The sequence below is a fragment of the Eurosta solidaginis genome, chromosome 4 (assembly GCF_040869045.1).
Source record: "Eurosta solidaginis isolate ZX-2024a chromosome 4, ASM4086904v1, whole genome shotgun sequence".
NCBI lineage: Eukaryota > Metazoa > Arthropoda > Insecta > Diptera > Tephritidae > Eurosta > Eurosta solidaginis.
Genome location: NC_090322.1, coordinates 24819939 through 24845473, shown reverse-complemented (window position 1 = coordinate 24845473; position 25535 = coordinate 24819939). Strand labels below are relative to the sequence as shown.

General features: G+C 38.7%; 1 protein-coding gene across 6 annotated transcripts in view; it reads right to left on the bottom strand.

Annotated features, from left to right (window-relative positions):
* Nucleotides 1–2932: 2932 nt before the first annotated feature.
* The window catches only part of LOC137249331 (solute carrier family 7 member 14), a 239002-nt gene continuing 216399 nt past the window's right edge, over nucleotides 2933–25535 (bottom strand). For 5 of the 6 annotated variants that reach the window (XM_067780697.1, XM_067780696.1, XM_067780694.1 and 2 more), the window contains 12 exons: nucleotides 15694–15819; nucleotides 13093–13246; nucleotides 12894–13025; nucleotides 12726–12824; nucleotides 9878–10086; nucleotides 9639–9810; nucleotides 9388–9571; nucleotides 8734–9314; nucleotides 6398–6563; nucleotides 6089–6305; nucleotides 3509–3620; nucleotides 2933–3444 (listed from right to left, as the gene is read on the bottom strand). In XM_067780697.1, the coding sequence (XP_067636798.1) occupies nucleotides 3275–3444; nucleotides 3509–3620; nucleotides 6089–6305; nucleotides 6398–6563; nucleotides 8734–9314; nucleotides 9388–9571; nucleotides 9639–9810; nucleotides 9878–10086; nucleotides 12726–12824; nucleotides 12894–13025; nucleotides 13093–13186 (2136 nt within the window). In that variant the 5' untranslated portion in view covers nucleotides 13187–13246; nucleotides 15694–15819 and the 3' untranslated portion in view covers nucleotides 2933–3274. Of the gene's footprint in view, nucleotides 3445–3508; nucleotides 3621–6088; nucleotides 6306–6397; nucleotides 6564–8733; nucleotides 9315–9387; nucleotides 9572–9638; nucleotides 9811–9877; nucleotides 10087–12725; nucleotides 12825–12893; nucleotides 13026–13092; nucleotides 13247–15345; nucleotides 15616–15693; nucleotides 15820–25535 lie in introns of all 6 variants that reach the window. The other variant, XM_067780699.1, reaches the window with a different exon arrangement.

Sequence of the window (25535 nt, the reverse complement as noted above, 5' to 3'; positions counted from 1 at the left end):
AGGCAGTATTTAAAATGAAATGATTAAAAAAATTTGGTAACAGAGTTTGTTTGATTTATCACTTTTACGGATGGATACCTGAACAAGTTTTTTTTACCATTTAGTGGTGAGGTTATCATTAGATAGATAGATAGATAATTAATTGAGGATCGCACTGCGACCATTGGTCTATTGTGCCCTCAACTGCTTCACAGCACCTCATCCAAGCCGACTTCTCTGATGAACCCTAGCAGTTCACCTGGCTTGAGGGAGTTGATGTGAGAGTGCTCTGGCCATGGTGAGCCCAAAAACTTAGCCCTACGTCTTGAGATTGCGTCACATTCCAGGAGTATATGTTCCGCCGTCTCCGCTGATCGATCACAAAATCGGCATGTGTTGTTCGATAGGATGCCCAGCTTCTGCATGTGGCTGTTCAGTCTGCAGTGCCCTGTAAGAATAGCTGTTAGGATCCTCAGGTTATCTTTCGACAGACCCATTAATGCTCTATATCGAGTTGTGTTGTAGCCCCCCAGCAGTAACTTAGATTGCCTCAAGCCTGGCATATTGCGCCAGTGTTCTTCCCTCTTATCCCTTTCTTCTAATAGTAGATGCCCTCTGATTTCCTGCGGGCCTACTGGCAGGAACGGCTCAGGACCAATAGGTCGTGTCATTGCTGCCTCCTTTGCCAGGCTGTCCGCTTGCTCATTGCCCTCCACTCCCCGGTGGCCAGGAACCCAGGCCAACAACAGTTTGTTTGTGTGAGGTTATCATTAGTTTTACAGATCTAAAATATCAGGCATTTCCAAAACAAATTATAAGAAATGAGAAACATAAGTGACACATAACTTATAATAATTTTATAAAAAAATAAAAAAGCGTAGCGCTGGCGCGTGGAATATTTCCATAACACTTCTGACGTTTCGCAAGCGTCCTACCTCAGCAAAATTTTGAAGAACGCCTTGTCGTACATATTTGATTGAAGAACACACCCTATTTCAGATTTATTCGCATTATTTGTTTAAAAATTCGAGGCAATATATTTTCGAATGTTGAGAAAGGGTGTTTTTCAGCCAGATTTAGAGTCTTCAAATAAATAGATAACTGTCAACGTTTTCGTATCGATCTGCTCTTTAGCTGCTTCTAATTAAAATAAGTTTTTGAGATAGGCTCTTCAAACGCGCGTTCTTCAACCATTTTGCTCAGAGAGAACGTTTTGTAAACAAAATATGAAATAGAGCGCTCGTCCACTGATCTGTCGTATGATAATTATATAACTTAAAGATATGAACTAGCAGAATGCTTCAAAATAATTGAACATAATTAGTGCATCATTCCGTTCTAGTCGTTCAGTCAAAGTGGTCGTGCGGTTCATCCTCGGCTCAGCTGTAATTTGTCGGGCTTTTTTAGTTGAACCGAAAAGTTAATATGCCTCAAGGTTGGCTTAGTGCTGCCTTCTGGCTTTTCGGCGGAGTTGGGAGATGCAGTGCTTCACTGATCTGGTGTCAGATAGGGGTTGTGCACTCCCAACAGGAATCAGTGAAAGTATAAGTGAAAACATATTGAAAAATTGGAATTGATAATCTGGCGTGGGCCACATAATACCAACTCGATTTACGTATAACTGTCGTAACGGGAAAATGTTGAGCACATGGCAACAGGCCATATACTGGAAATTCTCGGAATTATAACGGAACAAATTACGGATTATAATTTTATGCTGAATAAGCAGCTCGTTTTAAAAGCTATGCAATCTGTGCATATCTATGAACATTAAATTGCAATTTTGATTGCAAAAATTTTAGAATCACTTTCTGTGAACATTAATTAATTAATTGACAAATTGAATATAACCTGGCGAGGGCCATCGAAATACCAATCTCAATTGAATTTGGGAACAATTACAAAAATTGACATCCATTCGCAAGCTGCTACACGTGGTTCTGGCCTCTTTGAAATTACATCTTAAAAAAAAATAAATATATAACACTAAAAACGAAGACTATTTGAATATAACCTGGCGTGGTGCCATTTAAATACCATTTTACAAATCACGGATAGTCAAATACTAATAGCAAGCTGCTACACATGGTTCTGGCCGAATTGGTATTACCATTGTGTACTGGTGGAGCTCAACGTGCGTCTATACAACATTGGAAATTTCATCCATTAATTAAACAACATATAATATTGATAATAACCTGGAATATGGGACCTTTAATATAGTCCCCTCCATTAAACCAAATTTCAAAAAAAAAAAAAAGATATGAACTACATAGATCATTATTCCCAAAATCATTAATATAAACACGAAAATCATCATTACACGAATTTAGGAACAGCCTAATGTTCATACAACATTTTCAATTTCGTGGCTAAGCCATACTTTGGCGTTCGACTTTTCGCGCCAGTATTTATGTATGTACGTACAATGATTTTTTTATGTATGAATAAAATCCTTTTTTTTTAAATAAATTTATCAGGAAAAATGTAAATTTTTTTAAATTTATACATCTCATTTCTTTTCTGATTATTTTGTATTTAAATTAAGTAAGAATTTTAAATAGCCAATAGTTTAATGTGTATATTTGTTATATACATATTTATATATGTATAATATACATATTATATTTGTTTAAGTACATGTGTGTATTATTAATAAATATTTATGATGTATAACTAGCTTCGCAAACGTTATTTATATATGTATATATGTATTTAATATATTCAAATATTAATAACTATAATTACAATGAATATTTTTAATATTAATAATAGCAATAGTGGGAAATGTTTTTTTTATCTCTTTTGTATATGTATTATGTATATTTGTATCTTTGCTATACGCACTAAACGTGTTAATTTGTATATTTTTACATAAATTCTATATGTATTTATATAATTTTGAATACATATATATATTTCTTTCTGTTATTTTTAATTTAATAGTTGGCTATTTACATGTTATTAAAGTCCTTTCGATACGAACTTAAATAATTAATCACAATAAAATTATTTTTCAATTAAACCGTAAACTCGCGTTCACATTTTGTTATTAATTGTTTACTAAAATTTAACTATAATATAATTTTAATATTCCAATGGTAATTTTTAAATTTCTTTTCTTGCGTATCTAGTCGTATTTACTATTTTCTGATTTTGTGTGTATAATACATTTTGTTAGTGCATTTGTCCTTGTTTATTTATTGAAAACTATGTCTTTCTCTCTTATTTAACGTTATGTGTGTGGAGTAGTGTTTGTTTAAATACGTTTTGTTTTTACTTTTATCAGTTACTTTTAATCATCCCACGTTGGAAATTGCGTTTCATCAATGAACATTGTGAATTTTCCATCGTTTGATTGTGTTGTGGAATTCGCTGTTGTATTTCTTGAATAAGAGGAATTTTTTGTTTGTTGTTGATTTTTGGAATTGCTTTCAGTTGATTTGGAATTATTTGTGGCGCGTTCTGAAATTTTAAACAAGTAAATTTGTGTTAGTTATGGTAGAACGAGTTGTACTACTTCACTCACTTGTTGTTGCTGTATGTTTTGGTCGCGTATCTTTTGTAGCCCACACAGGCTCATTGCTTTGATTCATGAATTTCGGTTGATCCCATACCGCTTTTTCTTCAACATTTTTACTCTGTAATGTGCAAGATAAACAAATATTGAAAACCTTTAGGCCTGTTTTTTTAGTGTGGACTTAAACTATAAAATTAACTATAGTTTAACGTTGTTCATTTGGAAATGATATACGCAGTTGTGAGTCACACGTATTTTGTGGTTTGGCGGGTCCACATGTTAGCAAATACCACCAAAGAAGGTTAGGATATGCCGGATTTCGTAAAAGCATCAACCAAGTGCAAAAAATCAAGTTTTGCCTTGGATAATTTTATAGATGTCAATGGAAACTTGCATACGTCGCCTTCTACGACACAAAATATTGGTCCAACTAGTTGATTGATATATGTAGAAGATATTAACGTTTAGCCAAATATATTCAGCTCATTAACCTTACTATTATTAGGCCTTAATGCACTGCGGCCTTATTTAGATTTATTGTGCTTGACGTTTCAGCCTATAAGTTTATGTGTAGACTTTTAATGTATTTGAGTATCTCTTCAGATTTTTTACTCTATATCACGAAGGGATTAAGAGTCACGCCACCTCGATGTGAGTCTCTGCCGGAGCGCCGCATTCACAGCTCACAAAAGCGACAGATTTGTGCATAGGTCAGATTTAACTTATTTAAGTGATATCGTAGACTAGTGTCCCGTATGGTATCCAGCGAAAGCTTGTATGTCTTCCCCTCTTATATTAATGAGTTTGGCTGATACTCTGGTTGCTGGGAATATAAACAATTTAGCCTGTCTTTGCCCTGGGCATTCAATCCAGTGCCGTCTGAACTGCTTTGTTTTCCAGTTCCTTAGTTTTTCTCCAGTGCGTGCCTTTGTGAGTCCACAAAAGGGCCCTGGACCATAGAATGCTGTTTAAAACCCTACTTGGCTAGGTAGTCTGCCTGGGGAAACGGGCAAAATTCTAAAATCAAAATTCTGGTCGACAAAATTCTGGAAGTCAAAATTCCGGAATCATGGCATGGCGTAGCCGGTGTTGGATCGGCTAAGGGTTATTTTTTTAAAGTGCGACCGAAGGTCGCCTACGCAGAAGGACATCACCGTGGCATGGCGTAGCCCAGGGTTATTTTTTATAAGCGCGGCCGAAGGCCGCCTATGCAGAAAGGTGTTCTACGCAGAATTACTGTGCATGGCGCAGCCGGTGTTGGATCGGCTTTTTCCAGAATATTGACTTCCATAATATTGATTTACGGTGTTTCGACTTCCGGAATTATGAATGCAGAATTTCCAAAAAAGCAGAATTTCCAAAAAAGCAGAATTTTGACCCCAACCCGTCTGCCTGTTCATTATATACTCAGTTACAAAAACAGTTTTTTGGCTAATAATCAACAAATCATCCATATAATTGATTTACATTATATACCCTTCTAAAATACAGGGAGCCAAACTATTATTTCTTTGATAACAAAATTCATCCAGAAAAACTTATTTTCGAACTTTAAATTTTTTTTAATTCGCAAGCTCTAAACAAATACAATGTCACCTATATGTGAGGTACGCTTTCGGAACGTTCGAACAACCACTTTAGGTCCCCGTAAAGTAGCAGTGTATGATTTGTGTGAAATATTTGAAATTGTGTTGAAAATACGTTTTTTAATGCCGTCCATAACAAAATAAAATTTTCTATCTGATCCAATGTACCAGGATGGAACGTCCGTAACGTTGGAAACACTCATATGAATAGGAAATCCACCTGACACTAAAGAACCTGCCAGCATATTTGGTTTGATACCCATGTCATCGATTTCAGGATTCTGAAAATATCCCTAATTTTTCTAAACTTTCTTGTCGAAATTAAGAACAATTCCACAATTTTCGAAGATTTCGATAACGAAATTAACTTTCACGCTAATGGACGGACCGATACATTTTTGAATAGTGTCAATATATTGTGACGAATATTGGCATCGCTAAGCTGCTACTAAATAAATGCACAACAACAATAAAGCACCCACTCTTATGTAGAAGGCGACGAAGAGATATCTCATCTCACACATACAAATATTTAGTCATCAGCCGAAGTAGTTACTCATACATACAAACGCATATGGCTACAAACTACAAATATACATGTATATGGCTGGTAACCAAGCATGAAGCTCGCGAAATTACTAGACTTTTGGAGAAATGGATGAACGAGGAAACTGAGAGTATAAAAGCAGCGCAAGCTGAGTAATAAGTAGTCAGTTTGATTTAAACACGCTATTAGTTGTGAAGTATAACTGTGCAGTTCTACTCTCAAATTAGTCTTAATAAAGACCAGTTTGCAATACGGAATATTGGAGTTATTTATTCGACAGTTCAGCGATTCGAACATTAGTAGAAGGTTTCAAATAAGCGGAATTGCCCAAAATTCGTTACAATATGTAAATATCTTTATGAATTTGCTTAACCCATTACCTTCATTACAACTACAACTGGGTATAAAATGTATCCTACATTCACATTTGATTTTTCATTATTAAATTAAACTTACATAATCTTTATCGACATGCAGTTCCATTTCATCAGTCGCCTGTTCGAGTGTACTATGCGTTATACCGTAGTAGAAGTACATGATGAAGCCCAATGTCATCCAGATTGTGAACCTAACTAATGTGAGTATACTTAATTTAAATATTAAATAAATATTAACTGTTATGGCGATTGCTGGTATAAATGGAAGTCCAGGCGTAAGAAATGCAAGCGCATATCTAAAATAAAATGAATTAAAAACAATTTTAGAAATAATTGCATATGATAGCGAAAGTGCTAATAAAATGAAATAACTGTAATAAATATTTACCTATTTTGTGGTTGTCTTGAAATAACTAATAGTATCACAAATATCCCAATAAACAAAATGAAATAAATCAGTGCGGCGAAGCCACCAGACCAGCCAATGGCCGCAAACAGATCCAAGAAGAATATGAGACCGAACATGATTCCAACAAGTCTCGTGACATACATGCCTGTTTTGAGTTAATATATATTATAAATGAAAGCAACAATGTTGAGGATATAATGAAAAAATGTCGTGCATAATATCATCGGCTGAGTGGAATATTAACCTAAACCTAATGAAAAAATGTCGTGCATAATATCATCGGCTGAGTGGAATATTAACCTAAACGTCATAGCTCAGCAAAATATTGAAAAACGCTCTACCTATACTTTGTTTTTGGTGGCGCCTTTTCTGAGAATTTCGTTAAGGGTGGCTCTTTAAAAACCTTTTGAGCTGTGATAGGATATTCTTCAAAACAAAGTCTGAGCGAAGACGTTTTCAGCCAATAGGGCGTTTTCATACCAAATCCTCGAATAGGGCGGATTTCAACAAAATTCTCAGATCTCAGGTAGGGCCTTTACAAGATTAGCCATTTCTAAAAGATACTCAGAAATGAGGCGTTTTTGAAAAGGCAGCCGAAATACTCTGATCTTCCACTCAATCGACGATAAGTAATTTATAAGGAATTTTTGTAACTACAAATAGTAAACGCTAGCAAAATTAGAATATCGCTTAGAACCAAAATAACGCTTAAACTTCGCGAACGTTTTTGACTTTATGTAGATTTGGTACCCAGAATTGTTCAGTGGCATATTCTAAACTATAAGACGACAAATCAATAGTATATATATTTCTGGTGTTAGGCAGGTAACAATATCATAACGGTATCTGATAGTCCTGTTTGTTGCCTTGTATGACGTCGTGACAATTTGGGTGACAGTCACTCGCAGTAATATTCACTGCTATATAACACCAAATATTTGACCCCCGAGGGTTAGGGGGCTTAGAATATACCCGCGGTAGGTATGCCTGTAGTAGGAGGCGAGTAAAATACCCACATTATTCAAAGGGTTGTGTAGCGCGACCCTTTCAAGGGGTTGCCAGCGCAATTTATAGCTTCTCCAACGTAATTAGTCCTGTTTCCCTAGTAGGTGAGGCTCTGGCGACTCCAAACTCTTCATGGAACTAAGGGGTAGAGGGCGAGATGGATTTGAAGGCATAATGTGGCCATATTAAATCGTTCCCGAGATAGTCGAGCTTGTACCTTAATGGAGCTTCTTACCCGAACTTACCGGATCTATATCCAGCAAAGGGCCATCAACATGGATAACACTCCCCAAAACCTTATGGGAGTGTCTTTATCGCTAAAACAACAACACCATCCAAATATCTCACAAGTCAATCATGTCCACTGTCGTCCACTGAAATGAGTGAATGCTCTTCGCTTCCCAAGGCAGCCGGTTCTATGTACCGGAGCGACTCGGCATTTTTCCTGACCAAGGGCTGTCATTTCAGTTCAACCCAATTTAATTTGTTACGTCCCTCCCACAAATTGTCATCCTGGAACTGGAAAAAATTGTCATTGTGGAACCAACGCCTCTAACACGCCTCTCATTATCGTCCACCCCTGTTGAAACAGCAAGTTTCCTTGAACTCGCCTTAGAGGACATTGATGACCTATTGGATGGGGCGAAGCATTGCTACAACAACAACAACAGTAAATGCTCTTATACGAAGGTCCTAGGACCGTCGCAAAGCAAGACCGACAATTTAGAAAACAGGTTTTTCAATTAGAAAAAAAGTTTTTCTAAGCGGGGTCGCCCCTCGTCAGTCATGTTGCAAACACTTAGCGTATTTCTGCCATCGAAATGATAGAAAAATTAAAAAGAAGCCCGACGCAAATTGAAAGGTAGGCTCGATCTAAATGTCTTCCGAGGTATGTAGATCGGGCCAAGTATTTTTTTTGATTCACACGAGTGGCTCGTTGCGGTGCGTGACGTTTTACTTAATTAGGCCCTAAATATAGAAAAGCCGTAGGTGGTTTCCGGGGATCAATGCTTTTTTCACCTGTTTTCTAACTTCAGTCCATACTATCAAAATTAGTCGATCTCAGCAGTGCCAACAAACGGTTTCTCGGAAAATTTTGGGTAGCACAAATATACTTTTGCAGGTCCCGATGAGTCAGTTGAAAAAATATGGGATAGGTGTTATATGACCTCATATATAGAAAACTGCTCTGTTTTTCTTACAGAGTACAGAATATATTAAGAATTTGCGGAGGTTCAATAATCTAATTTTGCATTTTGAAAACATTCGAAAAACAAAGAGCTCATGTTTGAATCTCGTCGTTTACTTACCACTTTCCGCTGTCGCCTGACCAGGATTGATCCACGGAAAAAATCCTGGGCACAGATACGCATAGTCATGTATTTTGCGTGATACAAAATTAAGACCCATAGTATCAAAGGCGGTCGCTTGTCCAGTTGGTCCTGTTGGTGCGCCATGCACGCTGCCATAAAACTTATTTTCCGATTTATCGGATACAAGAAACTGATCATCACGGCCAAGATAACCTTCTGGACTCTCATCAATAAATGAATCATCTGAATCGGACATGCCACGTGTGACACGTTTTATTGTTAATTTAGTTGAAGGCATCACCTCAGCAGTGGTAGCACTTGGATCCGTTGCAGTGCCCGGCGCAAGCGGTGTACGCATTTGCGCTGGCAGTAATTCAACTAATGATGTGCTATGTGGTTGATAGCGTAATACGAGCACACATGTAGAGACTAGCGTGTAAGCGAGTAGTGTGCCAATGGACATCATTTCGACAAGGATTTCAAGTCGTACCGTTAATGCAACCAGCGCCGCTGCAATACCGCTACCAATAGTCGCTAAGCCGGGTACATTAGTACGCTGCCAGAGATGAGAGAGTTGTCTAATTGTTTGAATTAATAAATAAATGAGGTAATTCCTAGAAATATCAAGTAATGAAAGCTGAAAGTAACTACCTGAATATGAGTCCATCTTGTGCCATTGCATATATCACACGTGGCATTGGAAACATGGAACCGAACATAGCCACAGAGAGTCCAGCTGTTGCGCCTACAGCAACAATGGCACGACATTTGGGCGCACCAACATATGACCACATTTGTACTACCGCCGCTCCAGCACTAATGTGATCAAAAGGTACTGCAAGACAATTTAAGATTAATTAAATGCTGTTACTTATAGCATAATATGCCATAATTGAACTCACCAACTAATGTTAATACTAAACTAATGCTGACATACGCCATCAAAACAATCACTAGTGAACCAACAATTGCTTTTGGTATGCTCTTTTGAGGATTGTGTGCTTCCTCACCAGTGGTGGCAATTATATCGAATCCTATAAAAGCATAGAAGCAGGTTGCAGCTCCCGAGAACACCTGAAATTACGAGTAGAGCAGTTCGAGATTACATATTCAAAAAAACCTTGATACTCGCATAACTTACACCACTCCAACCATATGGCAGGAAGCCTTGATGCTCTGTCCATGTACTGGAGTCCACATAAAATAAACCTGCTGACATAACAAATACCCAAGTCGCAAGATTAATGGCATTCAAAGTATGATTAAATATCACCGATTTACTTGCACCTAATGCCAAAATGCAAGTCATAATCAACGCTATGCCGAAAGCTATAAAATCAGGCGGTTTGCCTATTGCGTTATAAATAAACAGAAAGGCTGTTTAGGTTAGATTTTTACAACTAAACAAAAGCTAATTTATTTTAAATAGTGTGATCGGTTTACGTGTAAAGATGTTACGTAAACTGCGTAAAACTCTCAATACATTTTTATTTAATTCACAAAAAAGGATATGTTTTGCTTCTTCAGAACCGAAAAGTAGGAGTAGTTGCATTCTAGGTTGACTCGCATAGCTTTCTGAGAGTCCCAGAGAGCTCGTTGCCTTATCACTCCAACACACGTCTTAAATAGTCAGTGAAAGTTCCGCCTTTGTTATGCCGTGCAGACGTTCGCCATAAAGGTCGCAATGTGAAAATAGAGGGACTAACACAAGCGATTCAAGTGCGAAAACCATATAAGGCCTCCATCAAGACAGAAAATTGCTTCATTGAGGTATTTTTCACTTTCAGCGCCTACCGGATCCGAACGCTACCAGAACGTTTTTAACAGACGAATGAGATATCGAAACCTTTGTCCTCTTCAATGCAGAAGCTCAAGTAGCCAGAGGCTTAACGGCTGCAAATCCTTTGAAGAGGGTGATCAGTGAATGCACTGCGATAATTGTCATCATTAATTTGCGGCTAACCGTCAGGCGATTTTGGCCGTAGTGAACGAAGCTCACCAACTACCCCTGTTTCGCGATAAGATACCCCAATTGGGAACACCAAGGGAGATTAAGTCTCCCTTCACCGGTCTCTCCCACTTCCTCTGCTTCCAAATGTGATTGTCGATAGGAATAATTAATGGGCCGGAGCTTCTTCGTTCATACGCATAACATGATCTAGCCGGCGAAGCCTTTAAGATGTTATTCATTGTACTATGTACATATCTGCGTAAAGCTCATACATCTTATCAGTATACCTCCCTCGATGCTTATCGCCGGAATCATGGACAAGACTATACATTTTTCGAAGAACTTTTGTTTCGAACACTCTCATCGTCACTCGATAACGTCTATGATTCTAATCCAGTAGAGATTTATAGAACCTTATTGACGTGCGCGAGCAATTTAGTTCTGTTGTTAGAATTATATTCTCCAACGAAGGTCAAAGAAATAGCAGGATAGCCGCCGCCCTACCTAAATCCTTGTTCGGCAACGGACAGAACTGCTTACGGGATACACATAGTTCTCTAACGGGAGTCCAAGGAAACTACCAGTTTCAACTGGGAATTTGGTGTTAGAGGCGTAGGTTCCACATTACAATTGAAAAGATGGTGGGTGTCATGTGGGAACACATCGTATGCAGGGCATACATTACGTATGTCGGGGTTGATTCTGGACAAGTGAGAGTTTAACCGGTTACAGTATCCACAACGAAATTGGGTCAAGGTGACTCGTGTTTCTCTTGGTAGTATGCTTTCTTCTTCTCCAAAGGTAGAATAGTGTATATTGATAACGGTGTTCACCGGGCGTGTTCTAGCCAAGGTGTTTACCGATTCTGTGTGAAATTTGCCTACAGCCTTATGCTTGTCTAGATCAAACGACTGTGTAGGCAGGTGCCGGATCTCATCATAGGAGATGTTTGGTAGGGTGTACAGGTTTTTGACCACTAAGCTAAAACTGCTTGTTCAGCATTTCGTTATGCTCTTTAATTTTGCGATCTGTTGCCTCACTGTGCAGATAGTGTTCAGGGGTCATTGCAGAATTTTGGCAGGCCTACAGCCTTTTCCAGTGTATATTTTTAAGAGCAGGGGACCAAACTGGTGACACGTAACACATTAACTTCCTCCAATTGCTTTATACGTGGTAAGCAACGTTTCTTAACTTTTTCCAGTTGTTGTTGTTGTTGAATTAACGATAAAAGCACTCCAGGAAGGTTTTTGTTATCGATGTTGATGGTCTTTTTCCGGATATAGATCCGGTACGTTCCGGTAACAAGCACCATTAAGTTACTAGACCGACCATCTCGGGAACGATTAATAAGACCACATTAAACCTTCTAGGTCATCCCGCCCGATTCAATGAGGAAGTTGGGGTCGCCAGAGCCTCGCGGCTAAATATGTATGACACATTTATATTTGTAACAGCATTTCCCCCGAGTAGGTTAGGTTGACAATTGGGTTGCGGAAGCTCTAAAGCTATATATTGCGCTTATCCACCCATTGAATCCCCTTTTCCTCAAGTGTTGCCTGCAAGCGAACGTTTCTTTGGGTGACTGTCAGTCGGTAGCGTAACACCATCGACGTGGACGTCCAATATTTGCGTTATATGTTTCTTCCATGTCGTAAACAGATTGGCCGAGGACTTGTTCGGTGATAGTACCAGATCGCGAGAGGTGAAGAAACTAGAAAGACTTATTCGTCTATTGGAGGATCAGGTCCCGAGGATACTCTTCCTCGTGCCGTTTGACATATTCGATGCAGTCACTTATGTAAATCTTTTTCAGGACCTAGAACACTTTCGAAAGCTTTGAGTCGGCTGTGGGGACACAAATTGACTTTATCTAAATTAACAGATAATATCTGAATTTTTTAGGTGAAACTCATGAATACCAAAGCTGGTGAATGCTTACATATTTTTACGAGATTTAAGAAATAACGAGGTATTTACGCATTACCATGAAACCCCTAAATGTAAAACACACATACTATTTATTTTACGAGTAACATACCAAATATGGTGCCTATGGTATCACCAACTGCATTGGCTATTGCCCCACCGGTTAGTGAATCAAAACTAGAACTTAAAGCACACGCACAGGCACTTGTTCCTGAATAAAGAAAAAAAAATAAAAATAGAGAATTAATTATGAAAAAAGGGAGGAATCTTAATTGCTTACCTATTAAATATTCCAATATCATATTCCAACCAATAATAAACGCTACAAACTCTCCCACCGCCACATAAGAGTACATATACGCCGAACCTGATGTATGTGGCACGCGTACACCGAATTCCGCATAACAAGCACCTGCATAAACCCGTCAGACAAAGTTAGTAAGAAAAACATGGTTAGATGAATTCAAGTGTGTTATTACCTGAGAAGATGCTGGCTATCGCGGCAATGGCGAAACTAATTATCACACCAGGTCCAGCTAGATTTTTAGCTACCATACCAGCAACTAGGTACATGCCAGTGCCACAGCACGAACCAACACCCAGCGATGTCAGATCTAATGTGTTTAGGCATTTCTAAGTTGGTAGAAAGGAAAAAAATACTTAAGTCAGTTAAAAAGAAATATGGCAAGAACTAATGAAGTTAAACCCAATGTACCGGACAACTATGGGTACGAAAGGATCAAAAGAAGAAAGGAAGTAAAATTAAAAGACAAAATTAAAATATTTAGTTACGCTTTCATTCATAAAAAATATAAAAGGTTTTTAAAGCTTTTAAATTAATTTTTCCATACAAATTTCTTATTATACGAGCATTGTTTTGTTTTGTTGATTTTCTGACAAGGTGGATATTGGAACGATTTTCCTACATCCCTTGTTGCGGCGTTGTGCTATCTTCAGTGTCATTGTATTTATAGTTCGTAGGTACATGAGCAGGTATTGCCAAAATGGATATAACAAAGAGGATCTGTCCTGCAATACCCGTAGGGATTGAAAGCGGACCTGTCCGACACTACCAATAGTTACCCCCTAGGAGGACCAGTCCAACCATGAAGGATTAAAATATCTAGCGTTCGTCTTCAACCTGTCTTTGTCTACTTTGGCGAGGGTGGTAGCGCTACTAAAGCCTGGGAAACCAGCTAACGTGGGATACTCATAACGTCCAATATCTCTCCTGTCGCCAGTAGCCAAGACACTTGAAGCCGACCTGCTTCCTTATTTCCACGCAAAACCTATGGCTTGCCAATCATCAGCATGGCTTTTGAAAATTACATAGCACCACCACGACGCTAAACGCCATTAACACACAGACAAATTGTGGACTGAATCAAGAACCCCACCATATAACCGTACTCGTAGCACTAGCCAAAAGTCTTTGATACAATCAATCATAGTGCGCTACTGCAAGACTTGGAAGGGTCCACAATTCCTCCCAGTCAAAAAAGGTGAACCGCAAATTATCTGTGTGTTTGCCGGCAGGCATCGGTGTAGTTCAGGAACGTAACATCGAAACCCAGATAAATTTTACATATCGAAGCTCCCTTCCTCACTGGAAGTTAGCATTGTGTTCTGCACGATAATCGCAACAGGTCCCGGCGCATCCATTGATGAGCTATGTCATAAAGTCAATGCGTACCGAATAATAAAAGAAGACACGCGGCAGGAAACCGCAGGCCTGTAGAAACACTGCGCTTAAAACTGCCACGGGATGCCTTATTATGTGTCCAGAACATCATCTACACAGTGAGGCGGGAATACACCTCATAAAGGAGAGAAATAAATGCTGAAAAAACAGTTTCTGCCGAATACCCAGAAACCTGGGCATCCTAACAGACATCTGATTGAAGGGGCCCGCCTCCAGGGACTTAAGAAGTCATCTTCACGAGCATTATGAAGAAATTTGGCACTTAAGAATTCAGCTGAATGAAGAAAAAGAGCATGAAAAGGCCCTCAGAGACATCCATCAAAAGGCGTCGGACTAGTATGGCAGAGAATGCCCGGTGAACCCGTTCTTAAAGACAAATACCGTAAACTCGCAGTTGAGGAAAGCAACCTCTCCAGATTAATAGGTTAAACTTTTACATATCAAGATTCAACGCGGACATACCCAATGTACATATGTATATTCCGCTTGTAATGTGTCCCTACATGATACCAACCATCTTTTCAATTGCAATGTGGAACCAACGCCTCTAACACCCTTATCTCTCTGGTCCATAGCTCCAGGTAACAGAATAACTCGGGTTTAAACCGATTAAGGACAAATATTTTTAAACTGTATTATGCCTTCCATGAATCTGCTAGCAGAAGCGTAAGAAGAAAAGGTAAATACGGATAAAGACACTTCTATTGCAGCTTAGAAAAGACGTTAGAGTGCTATGCACACCGTGATATTTAAACCATTATTTGTTTAAATATCAGATTGAGAAAGGTAGAAGCCTTGGAGAGTTCAGTCTCAACGATGTAAAGATACTGAATAATGGACATAGATAATATCAGACCTCAGCATAAAAAACCACCGAGCTATTCAGCCGACAGCTATAACTCTGGACCGTTTGAAGTACGAACTCCCCATAACGTTAAAGTTTCCGGTCTTGTAGTAGCCAAGATGCGTTGTCGTCGGAAAGCTGCTTATGAAACATACAGTTGATAAATTCAATACCTGGCTTCCGTACCTGCCCTCTAAGAGCAATTGTGAAAAGGCTGTAAGCGGGCAGTGCGAGCACATTTCTCACTCACTACTTATCGCTGTTGCTGGCATTTCAGGATTTTGCACAACTCAGAAAAACAAGTTGGTGCGATTAGTATCCTCAAAGTAGGTTGCTCCCTATAGCGTCATGGAGCGTACGTGTGAAAACAGTAACCGTAGGGATAGTTAGAAAAATGAAATGTTGGCCGCAATGCATGCGTCTGTAGGGCATGTCCGAAAATTCGAATATAAACTTCTGCGGATGACAAATAAAAATATCTTAAACAAATCGAAAAACAAACCTCGCCAGTAATTTCATTGCGCATAATCTTACCGTCAATTTTGGCTTCGTCGGCTGCGTACTGCCATCCTGTAACTGTTTCACATCTTTGGTGCGTATTAGTTTCGGTAACAAAGTTGTTGTTGATACGCCAGGTGGCAAAGGGATTTTTAATTTTATCTGTAAGAAAAGATAAATTTATAAGAATATATGAACTGTTGAAGCTGTTGAAATAATAAGCGGAAAATTGAAAGAGGTAATGTTTAGATAGCCCGTGCGACGGTGCGTATGAGCAACATCATGGTGGAATAACCAGGGGCCCTATTCAGTAACTGTGAGTATTAAAATGTACATTTTTTATACTCAGTTGAGCAGAGCTCACAGAGTATATTATATATAAGTGGATAACGGTTGGTTGTACAGGTATAAAGGAATCGAGATAGATATAGACTTCCATATATCAAAATCATCAGTATCGAAAAAAAATTTGATTGAGCCATGTCCGTCCGTCCGTCCGTCCGTTAATACGATAACTTGAGTAAATTTTGAGGTATCTTGACGAAATTTGGTATGTAGGTTCCTGGGCACTCATCTCAGATCGCTATTTAAAATGAATGATATCGGACTATAACCACGCCCACTTTTTCGATATCGAAAATTTCGAAAAATCGAAAAAGTGCGATAATTCATTACCAAAGACGGATAAAGCGATGAAGCTTGGTAGGTGGGTTGAACTTATGACGCAGAATAGAAAATAAGTAAACTTTTGGACAATGGGCGTGGCACCGCCCACTTTTAAAAGAAGGTAATTTATAAGTTTTGCAAGCTGTAATTTGGCAGTCGTTGAAGATATCATGATGAAATTTGGCAGGAACGTTACTTGTATTACTATATATATGCTTAATAAAAATTAGCAAAATCGCAGAACGACCACGCCCACTTTAAAAAAAAATTTTTTTAAAGTGAAATTTTTACAAAAAATTTAATATATTTACAGTATATAAGTAAATTATGTCAACATTCAACTCCAGTAATGATATGGTGGAACAAAATACAAAAACAAAAGAAAATTTCAAAATGGGCGTGGCTCCGCCCTTCTTCATTTGATTTGTCTAGGATACATTTAATGCCATAAGTCGAACAAATATTTACCAATCCTTGTGAAATTTGGTAGGCGCTTAGATTCTAGGACGATAACTGTTTTCTGTGAAAAAGGGCGAAATCGGTTGAAGCCACGCCCAGTTGTTATACACAGTAGATCGTCTGTCCTTCCGCTCGGTCGTTAACACGATAACTTGAGCAAAAATCGATATATCTTTACTAAATTCAGTTCACATAATTATCTGAACACACTTTGTATTGGTATAAAAAATGGCCGAAATCCCACTATGACAACGCCCACTTTTTCGATTTCGAAAATTACGAAAAATGAAGAAAATGCCATAATTCTATGCCAAATACGAAAAAAGGGATGAAACATGGTAATTGCATTGGTTTATTGACGCAAAATATAACTTTAGAAAAAAACTTTGTAAAATGGGTGTGACACCTACCATTTTAAGTAGAAGAAAATGAAAAAGTTCTGCAGGGCGAAATCGAAAGCCCTTGGAATCATGGCAGGAATACTGTTCGTGGTATTACATATATAAATAAATTAGCGGTACCCGACAGATGATGTTCTGGGTCACCCTGGTCCACATTTTGGTCGAAATCTCGAAAACGCCTTCACATATACAACTACCACAACTCCCTTTTAAAATTCTTATTAATACCTTTTTTTACTTTTTATACTCAGTTGAGCAGAGCTCACAGAGTATATTAAGTTTGATTGGATAACGGTTGGTTGTACATATATAAAGGAATCGAGATAGATATAGACTTCCATATATCAAAATAATCAGGATCGAAAAAAAATTTGATTGAGCCATGTCCGTCCGTCCGTCCGTTAACACGATAACTTGAGTAAATTTTGAGGTATCTTGATGAAATTTGGTATGTAGGTTCCTGAGCACTCATCTCAGATCGTTATTTAAAATGAACGATATCGGACTATAACCACGCCCACTTTTTCGATATCGAAAATTTCGAAAAACCGAAAAAGTGCGATAACTCATTACAAAAGACAGATAAAGCGACGAAGCTTGGTAGATGGGTTGACGTTATGACGCAGAATAAAAAATTAGTAAGATTTTGGACAATGGGCGTGGCACCGCCCACTTTTAAAAGAAGGTAATTTATAAGTTTTGCAAGCTGTAATTTGGCAGTCGTTGAAGATATCATGATGAAATTTGGCAGGAACGTTACTTGTATTACTATATATATGCTTAATAAAAATTAGCAAAATCGCAGAACGACCACGCCCACTTTAAAAAAAAATTTTTTTAAAGTGAAATTTTTACAAAAAATTTAATATATTTACAGTATATAAGTAAATTATGTCAACATTCAACTCCAGTAATGATATGGTGGAACAAAATACAAAAACAAAAGAAAATTTCAAAATGGGCGTGGCTCCGCCCTTCTTCATTTGATTTGTCTAGGATACATTTAATGCCATAAGTCGAACAAATATTTACCAATCCTTGTGAAATTTGGTAGGCGCTTAGATTCTAGGACGGTAACTGTTTTCTGTGAAAAAGGGCGAAATCGGTTGAAGCCACGCCCAGTTGTTATACACAGTAGATCGTCTGTCCTTCCGCTCGGTCGTTAACACGATAACTTGAGCAAAAATCGATATATCTTTACTAAATTCAGTTCACATAATTATCTGAACACACTTTGTATTGGTATAAAAAATGGCCGAAATCCCACTATGACAACGCCCACTTTTTCGATTTCGAAAATTACGAAAAATGAAGAAAATGCCATAATTCTATGCCAAATACGAAAAAAGGGATGAAACATGGTAATTGCATTGGTTTATTGACGCAAAATATAACTTTAGAAAAAAACTTTGTAAAATGGGTGTGACACCTACCATTTTAAGTAGAAGAAAATGAAAAAGTTCTGCAGGGCGAAATCGAAAGCCCTTGGAATCATGGCAGGAATACTGTTCGTGGTATTACATATATAAATAAATTAGCGGTACCCGACAGATGATGTTCTGGGTCACCCTGGTCCACATTTTGGTCGAAATCTCGAAAACGCCTTCACATATACAACTACCACAACTCCCTTTTAAAATTCTTATTAATACCTTTTTTTACTTTTTATACTCAGTTGAGCAGAGCTCACAGAGTATATTAAGTTTGATTGGATAACGGTTGGTTGTACATATATAAAGGAATCGAGATAGATATAGACTTCCATATATCAAAATAATCAGGATCGAAAAAAAATTTGATTGAGCCATGTCCGTCCGTCCGTCCGTTAACACGATAACTTGAGTAAATTTTGAGGTATCTTGATGAAATTTGGTATGTAGGTTCCTGAGCACTCATCTCAGATCGTTATTTAAAATGAACGATATCGGACTATAACCACGCCCACTTTTTCGATATCGAAAATTTCGAAAAACCGAAAAAGTGCGATAACTCATTACAAAAGACAGATAAAGCGACGAAGCTTGGTAGATGGGTTGACGTTATGACGCAGAATAAAAAATTAGTAAGATTTTGGACAATGGGCGTGGCACCGCCCACTTTTACAAGAAGGTAATTTAAAAGTTTTGCAAGCTGTAATTTGGCAGTCGTTGAAGATATCATGATGAAATTTGGCAGGAACGTTACTACTATTACTCTATATGTGCTAAATAAAAATTAGCAAAATTAGATGAAGAACACGCCCACTTTTTAAAAAAAATTTTTTTAAAATTCAAATTTTAACAAAAAATTTAATATCTTTACTGTATATAAGTAAATTAAGTCAAAATTAAACTCCAGTAATGATATGATGCAACAAAATACAAAAATAAAAGAAAATTTCAAAATGGGCGTGGCTCCGCCCATTTTCATTTAGTTTGTCTAGAATACTTTTATTGCCATAAGTCGAACAAAAATTTACCAATCCTTCTCAAATTTGGTAGGAGCATAAATTCTATGACGGTAACTGTTCTCTGTGAAAATGGGCGAAATCGGTGGAAGCCACGCCCAGTTTTTATACACAGTCCACCGTCTGTTCTTCCGCTCGGCCAATTACACAATAACTTGAGCAAAATCCGATATATCTTTACTAAACTTAGCCCACGTACTTACCTGAGCTCACTTTTTCTTGGTATAAAAAATGGGCGAAATCTGACCATAACCACGCCCACTTTATCGATATCGAAAATTACGAAAAATGAAAAAAATGCCATAATTCTATACCAAATACGAAAAAAGGGATGAAACATGGTAACTGGATTGGTTTATTGACGCAAAATATAACTTTGGAAAAAACTTTGTAAAATGGGTGTGACACCTACCATATTAAGTAGAAGAAAATGAAAAAGTTCTACAAGGCGAAATCAACAGCCCTTGGAATCTTTTCAGGAATACTGTTAGTGGTATTGCATATATAAATAAATTAGCAGTACCCGACAGATGATTTTCTGGATCACCTGGTCCACATTTTGGTCGATATCGCGAGAACGCCTTCACATATACATCTAAGGGCCACTCGCTTTTAAAACCCTCATTAATACCTTTAATTTGATATCCATATCGTACAAAAACATACCAGAGTCACCCCTGTCCCACCCTAATGGCGATATCTCCAAAAAGGCGTCCACCTATAGACCTAATGCCCCCTCCCTCTTAAAATGCTCAGTAACACCTTTCGTTTGATACCCATATCGTACAAACATTCTAGAGTCACCCCTGGCCCACCCTAATGGCGATATCTCGAAAAGGCGTCCACCTATAGACCTAGTGTCCACTCCTTCTTAAAATGCTCAGTAACACCTTTCTTTTGATACCCATATCGTACAAACATTCTAGAGTAACCCCTGGCCCACCCTAATGGCGATATCTCGAAAAGGCGTCCACCTATAGACCTAATGCCCACTCCCTCTTAAAATGCTCAGTAAGAGCTTTCGTTTGATACCCATATCGTACAAACATTCTAGAGTCACACCTGGCCCACCCTAATGGCGATATTTCGAAAAGGCGTCCACCTATAGAACTAAGGATTACTCCCTTTTAAAATACTCATTACCACCTTTCATTTGATACCCATATCGTACAAACACATTCTAGAGTCACCCTGGCCCCCCCTAATGGCGATATCACGAAAAGGCGTCCACCTATAGACCTAATGTCCACTCCCTCTTAAAATGCTCAGTAACACCTTTCGTTTGATATCCATATCGTACAAAAAATTACCAGAGTCACCCCTGTCCCACCCTAATGGCGATATCTCGAAAAGGCGTCCACCTATAGACCTAATGCCCCCTCCCTCTTAAAATGCTCAGTAACACCTTTCGTTTGATACCCATATCGTACAAACATTCTAGAGTCACCCCTGGCCCACCCTAATGGCGATATCTCGAAAAGGCGTCCACCTATAGACCTAATGCCCACTCCCTCTTAAAATGCTCAGTAACACCTTTCGTTTGATACCCATATCGTACAAACATTCTAGAGTAACCCCTGGCCCACCCTAATGGCGATATCTCGAAAAGGCGTCCACCTATAGACCTAATGCCCACTCCCTCTTAAAATGCTCAGTAACAGCTTTCGTTTGATACCCATATCGTACAAACATTCTAGAGTCACACCTGGCCCACCCTAATGGCGATATTTCGAAAAGGCGTCCACCTATAGAACTAAGGATTACTCCCTTTTAAAATACTCATTACCACCTTTCATTTGATACCCATATCGTACAAACACATTCTAGAGTCACCCTGGCCCCCCCTAATGGCGATATCACGAAAAGGCGTCCACCTATAGACCTAATGTCCACTCCCTCTTAAAATGCTCAGTAACACCTTTCGTTTGATACCCATATCGTACAAACATTCTAGAGTCACCCCTGGCCCACCTTAATGGCGATATCTCGAAAAGGCGTCCACCTAGAGACCTAATGTCCACTCCCTCTTAAAATGCTCAGTAACACCTTTCGTTTGATACCCATATCGTACAAACATTCTAGAGTCACCCCTGTCCCACCCTAATGGCGATATCTCGAAAAGGCGTCCACCTATAGACCTAATGCCCACTCCCTCTTAAAATGCTCAGTAACACCTTTCGTTTGATACCCATATCGTACAAACATTCTAGAGTCACACCTGGCCCACCCTAATGGCGATATCTCGAAAAGGCGTCCACCTATAGAACTAAGGATTACTCCCTTTTAAAATACTCATTACCACCTTTCATTTGATACCCATATCGTACAAACACATTCTAGAGTCACCCTGGCCCACCCTAATGGCGATATCTCGAAAAGGCGTCCACCTATAGACCTAATGACCACTCCCTCTTAAAATGCTCAGTAACACCTTTCGTTTGATACCCATACCGTACAAACATTCTAGAGTCACCCTTGGTCCAGCTTTATGGCGATATCTCGAAAAGGCGTCCACCTATAAAACTAAGGATTACTCCCTTTTAAAATACTCATTACCACCTTTCATTTGATACCCATATCGTACAAACACATTCTAGAGTCACCCTGGCCCACCCTAATGGCGATATCTCGAAAAGGCGTCCACCTATAGACCTAATGCCCACTCCCTCTTAAAATGCTCAGTAACACCTTTCGTTTGATACCCATATCGTACAAATATTCTAGAGTCACCCTTGGTCCACCTTTATGGCGATATCTCGAAAAGGCGTCCACCTATAGAACTAAGGATTACTCCCTTTTAAAATACTCCTTACCACCTTTCATTTGATACCCATATCGTACAAACACATTCTAGAGTCACCCCTGGCCCACCCTAATGGCGATATCTCGAAAAGGCGTCCACCTATAGACCTAATGCCCACTCCCTCTTAAAATGCTCAGTAACACCTTTCGTTTGATACCCATACCGTACAAACATTCTAGAGTCACCCCTGGCCCACCCTAATGGCGATATCTCGAAAAGGCGTCCACCTATAGACCTAATGCCCACTCCCTCTTAAAATGCTCAGTAACACCTTTCATTTGATTCCCATATCGTACAAACACATTCTAGAGACACCCCTGGTCCACCTTTATGGCGATATCTCGAAACGGCGTCCACCTATGGAACTAAGGATCACTCCTTTTCAAAATACTCATTAACAGCTTTCATTTGATACCCATATCGTACAAACACATTATAGAATCACCCCTGGTCCACCTTAATGGGGACATCTCGAAAAGGCGTCCACCGATAGACCTAAGTCCCACTCCCTCTTAAAATGCTCAGTAACACCTTTCATTTGATACCCATATCGTACAAACAAATTCTAGAGTCAGTCCTGGTCTACCTTTATGGCGATATCCCTAAATGGCGTTCATCCATAGAACTATGGCCTACTCTCTCTTAAAATACTCTTTAATACCTTTCATTTGATACACATGTTATACAACCACATTCCAGGATTACCCCAGATTGATTTTCCTTATTTTGTCTCCATAGCTCTCAACTGAGTATGTTATGTTCGGTTACACCCGAACTTAGCCTTCCTTACTTGTTTTTTTTATTTTTTATTTACGCAAAATATAACTTTAGAAAAAAACTTGGTAAAATGGGTGTGACACCTACCATATTAAGTAGAAGAAAATGAAAAAGTTTTGCAGGGCGAAATCAAAAGCCCTTGGAATCTTGGAAGGAATACTGTACGTGGTATTACATATATAAATAAATTAGCGGTACCCGACAGATGATGTTCTGGATAACCCTGGTCCACATTTAGGTAGATATCTCGAAAACGCCTTCACATATACAACTAAGGGCCACTCCCTTTTAAAACCCTCATTAATACCTTTAATTTGATACCCATATCGTACAAACACATTCTAGAGTCACCCCTGGTCCACGTTTATGGCGATATCTCGAAATGGCGTCCACATATAAAACTAAGGCCCACTCCTTTTTAAAATACTCATTAACACCTTTCATTTGATACCCATATCGTACAAACAAATTCTAGAGTCACCCCTGGTCCACCTTCATGTCGATATCTCGAAAAGGCGTCCACCTATAGAACTAAGGCCCACGCCTTTTTAAAATACTCATTAACACCTTTCATTTGATACCCATATCGTACAAAAACATTCTGGAGTCACCCCTGGCCCACCTTTATGGCGATATCTCGAAAAGGCATCCACCTATAGAACTAAGGCCCACTCCCTTTTAAAATACTCATTAACACCTTTCATTTGATACCCATATCGTATAAACAAATTCTAGAGTCACCCCTGGTCCACCTTTATGTCGATATCTCGAAAAGGCGTCCACCTATAGAACTAAGGCCCACGCCCTTTTAAAATACTCATTAACACCTTTCATTTGATACCCATATCGTACAAACAAATTCTAGAGTAACCCCTGGTCCACCTTTGTGGCGATATCTCTAAAAGGCGTCAACCTATAGAACTAAGGCCCACACCCTTTTAAAATACTCATTAGGACCTTTCATTTGATACCCATATTGTACAAACGCATTATAGAGTCACCCCTGTTCCACGTTTATGGCGATATCCCGAAGAGGCGTCCACCCATAGAACAAAGGCCCACTCCCTTTTAAAACACTTATTACACTTTTCGTTTGACACCCATATTGTACAAACGCATTCTAGAGTCAACCCAGGTCCACTTTTATAACGATATTCCGAAATGCGTCCACCTATAGATCTTAGGCCCACTCCCTTTTAAAATACTCATTAACACCTTTCATTTGATACCCATATAGTACAAACAAATTCTATAGTCACTCCTGGTCCATTTTTATGGCGATATCTCGAAAAGGCGTCCACATATAGAACTAAGGCCCACGCCCTCTTAAAATACTCATTAACACCTTTCATTTGATACTCATACCGTACAAACAAATTCTAGAGTCACCCCTGGTCCATCTTTATGGCGATATCTCAAAAAGGTGTACATCTATAGAACTTAGACCCACGCTCTTTTAAAATACTCATTAATACCTTTCATTTGATACCCATATCGTACAAACAAATTCTCGAGTCAGGCCTGGTCCACCTTTATGGCGATATCCCTAAATGGCGTCCATCTATAGATCTATGGCCCACTTCCTCTTAAAATACTCTTTAATACCTTCCATTTGATACACATGTCATACAAAAACATTCCAGGGTTACCGTAGGTTCCTTTTACAATATGGTGATTTCCCTTACTTTGTCTCCACAGCTCTCAACTGAGTATGTAATGTTCGGTTACACCCGAACTTAGCCTTCCTTACTTGTTTATTGTACAAACACATTATAGAGTCACCCCTGGTCCACCTTTATGGCGATATCTCGAAAAGGCGTCCACCTATAGAACTAAGGCCAACACCCTTTTAAAATATTCATTAACACCTTTCATTTGATACCCATATCGTACAAACAACACATTCCAGAGTTACCCTAGGTTCATTTTCCTACATGGTGATTTTCCCTTATTTTGTCTCCATAGCGCTCAACTGAGTATGTAATGTTCGGTTACACCCGAACTTAGCCTTCCTTACTTGTTCTTCATATAATTTGCATGAAAGAAAAATGTACATTTCAAAACTCATAGTTACTGAATAGGGCCCCAGGCGAAGTAAGCCGTCAATTGTCTCGCTCTAAATTCTTCTTTGTTCTGTCATTCGGCTATCTGAAAATTTTTCACCAATGTTGTCCCCAACAAAGTGTTTTTTATTGCATTTTTCAGGAGTAAAATATGCCACTTTTAGTACTTTTTTCACATAAACTATTAGGTGAATATCGATGGACATTTACTGGATTTAATTACAGAAATTCAACATTTAGGGTATCTTTGGTGCAATAAGTAA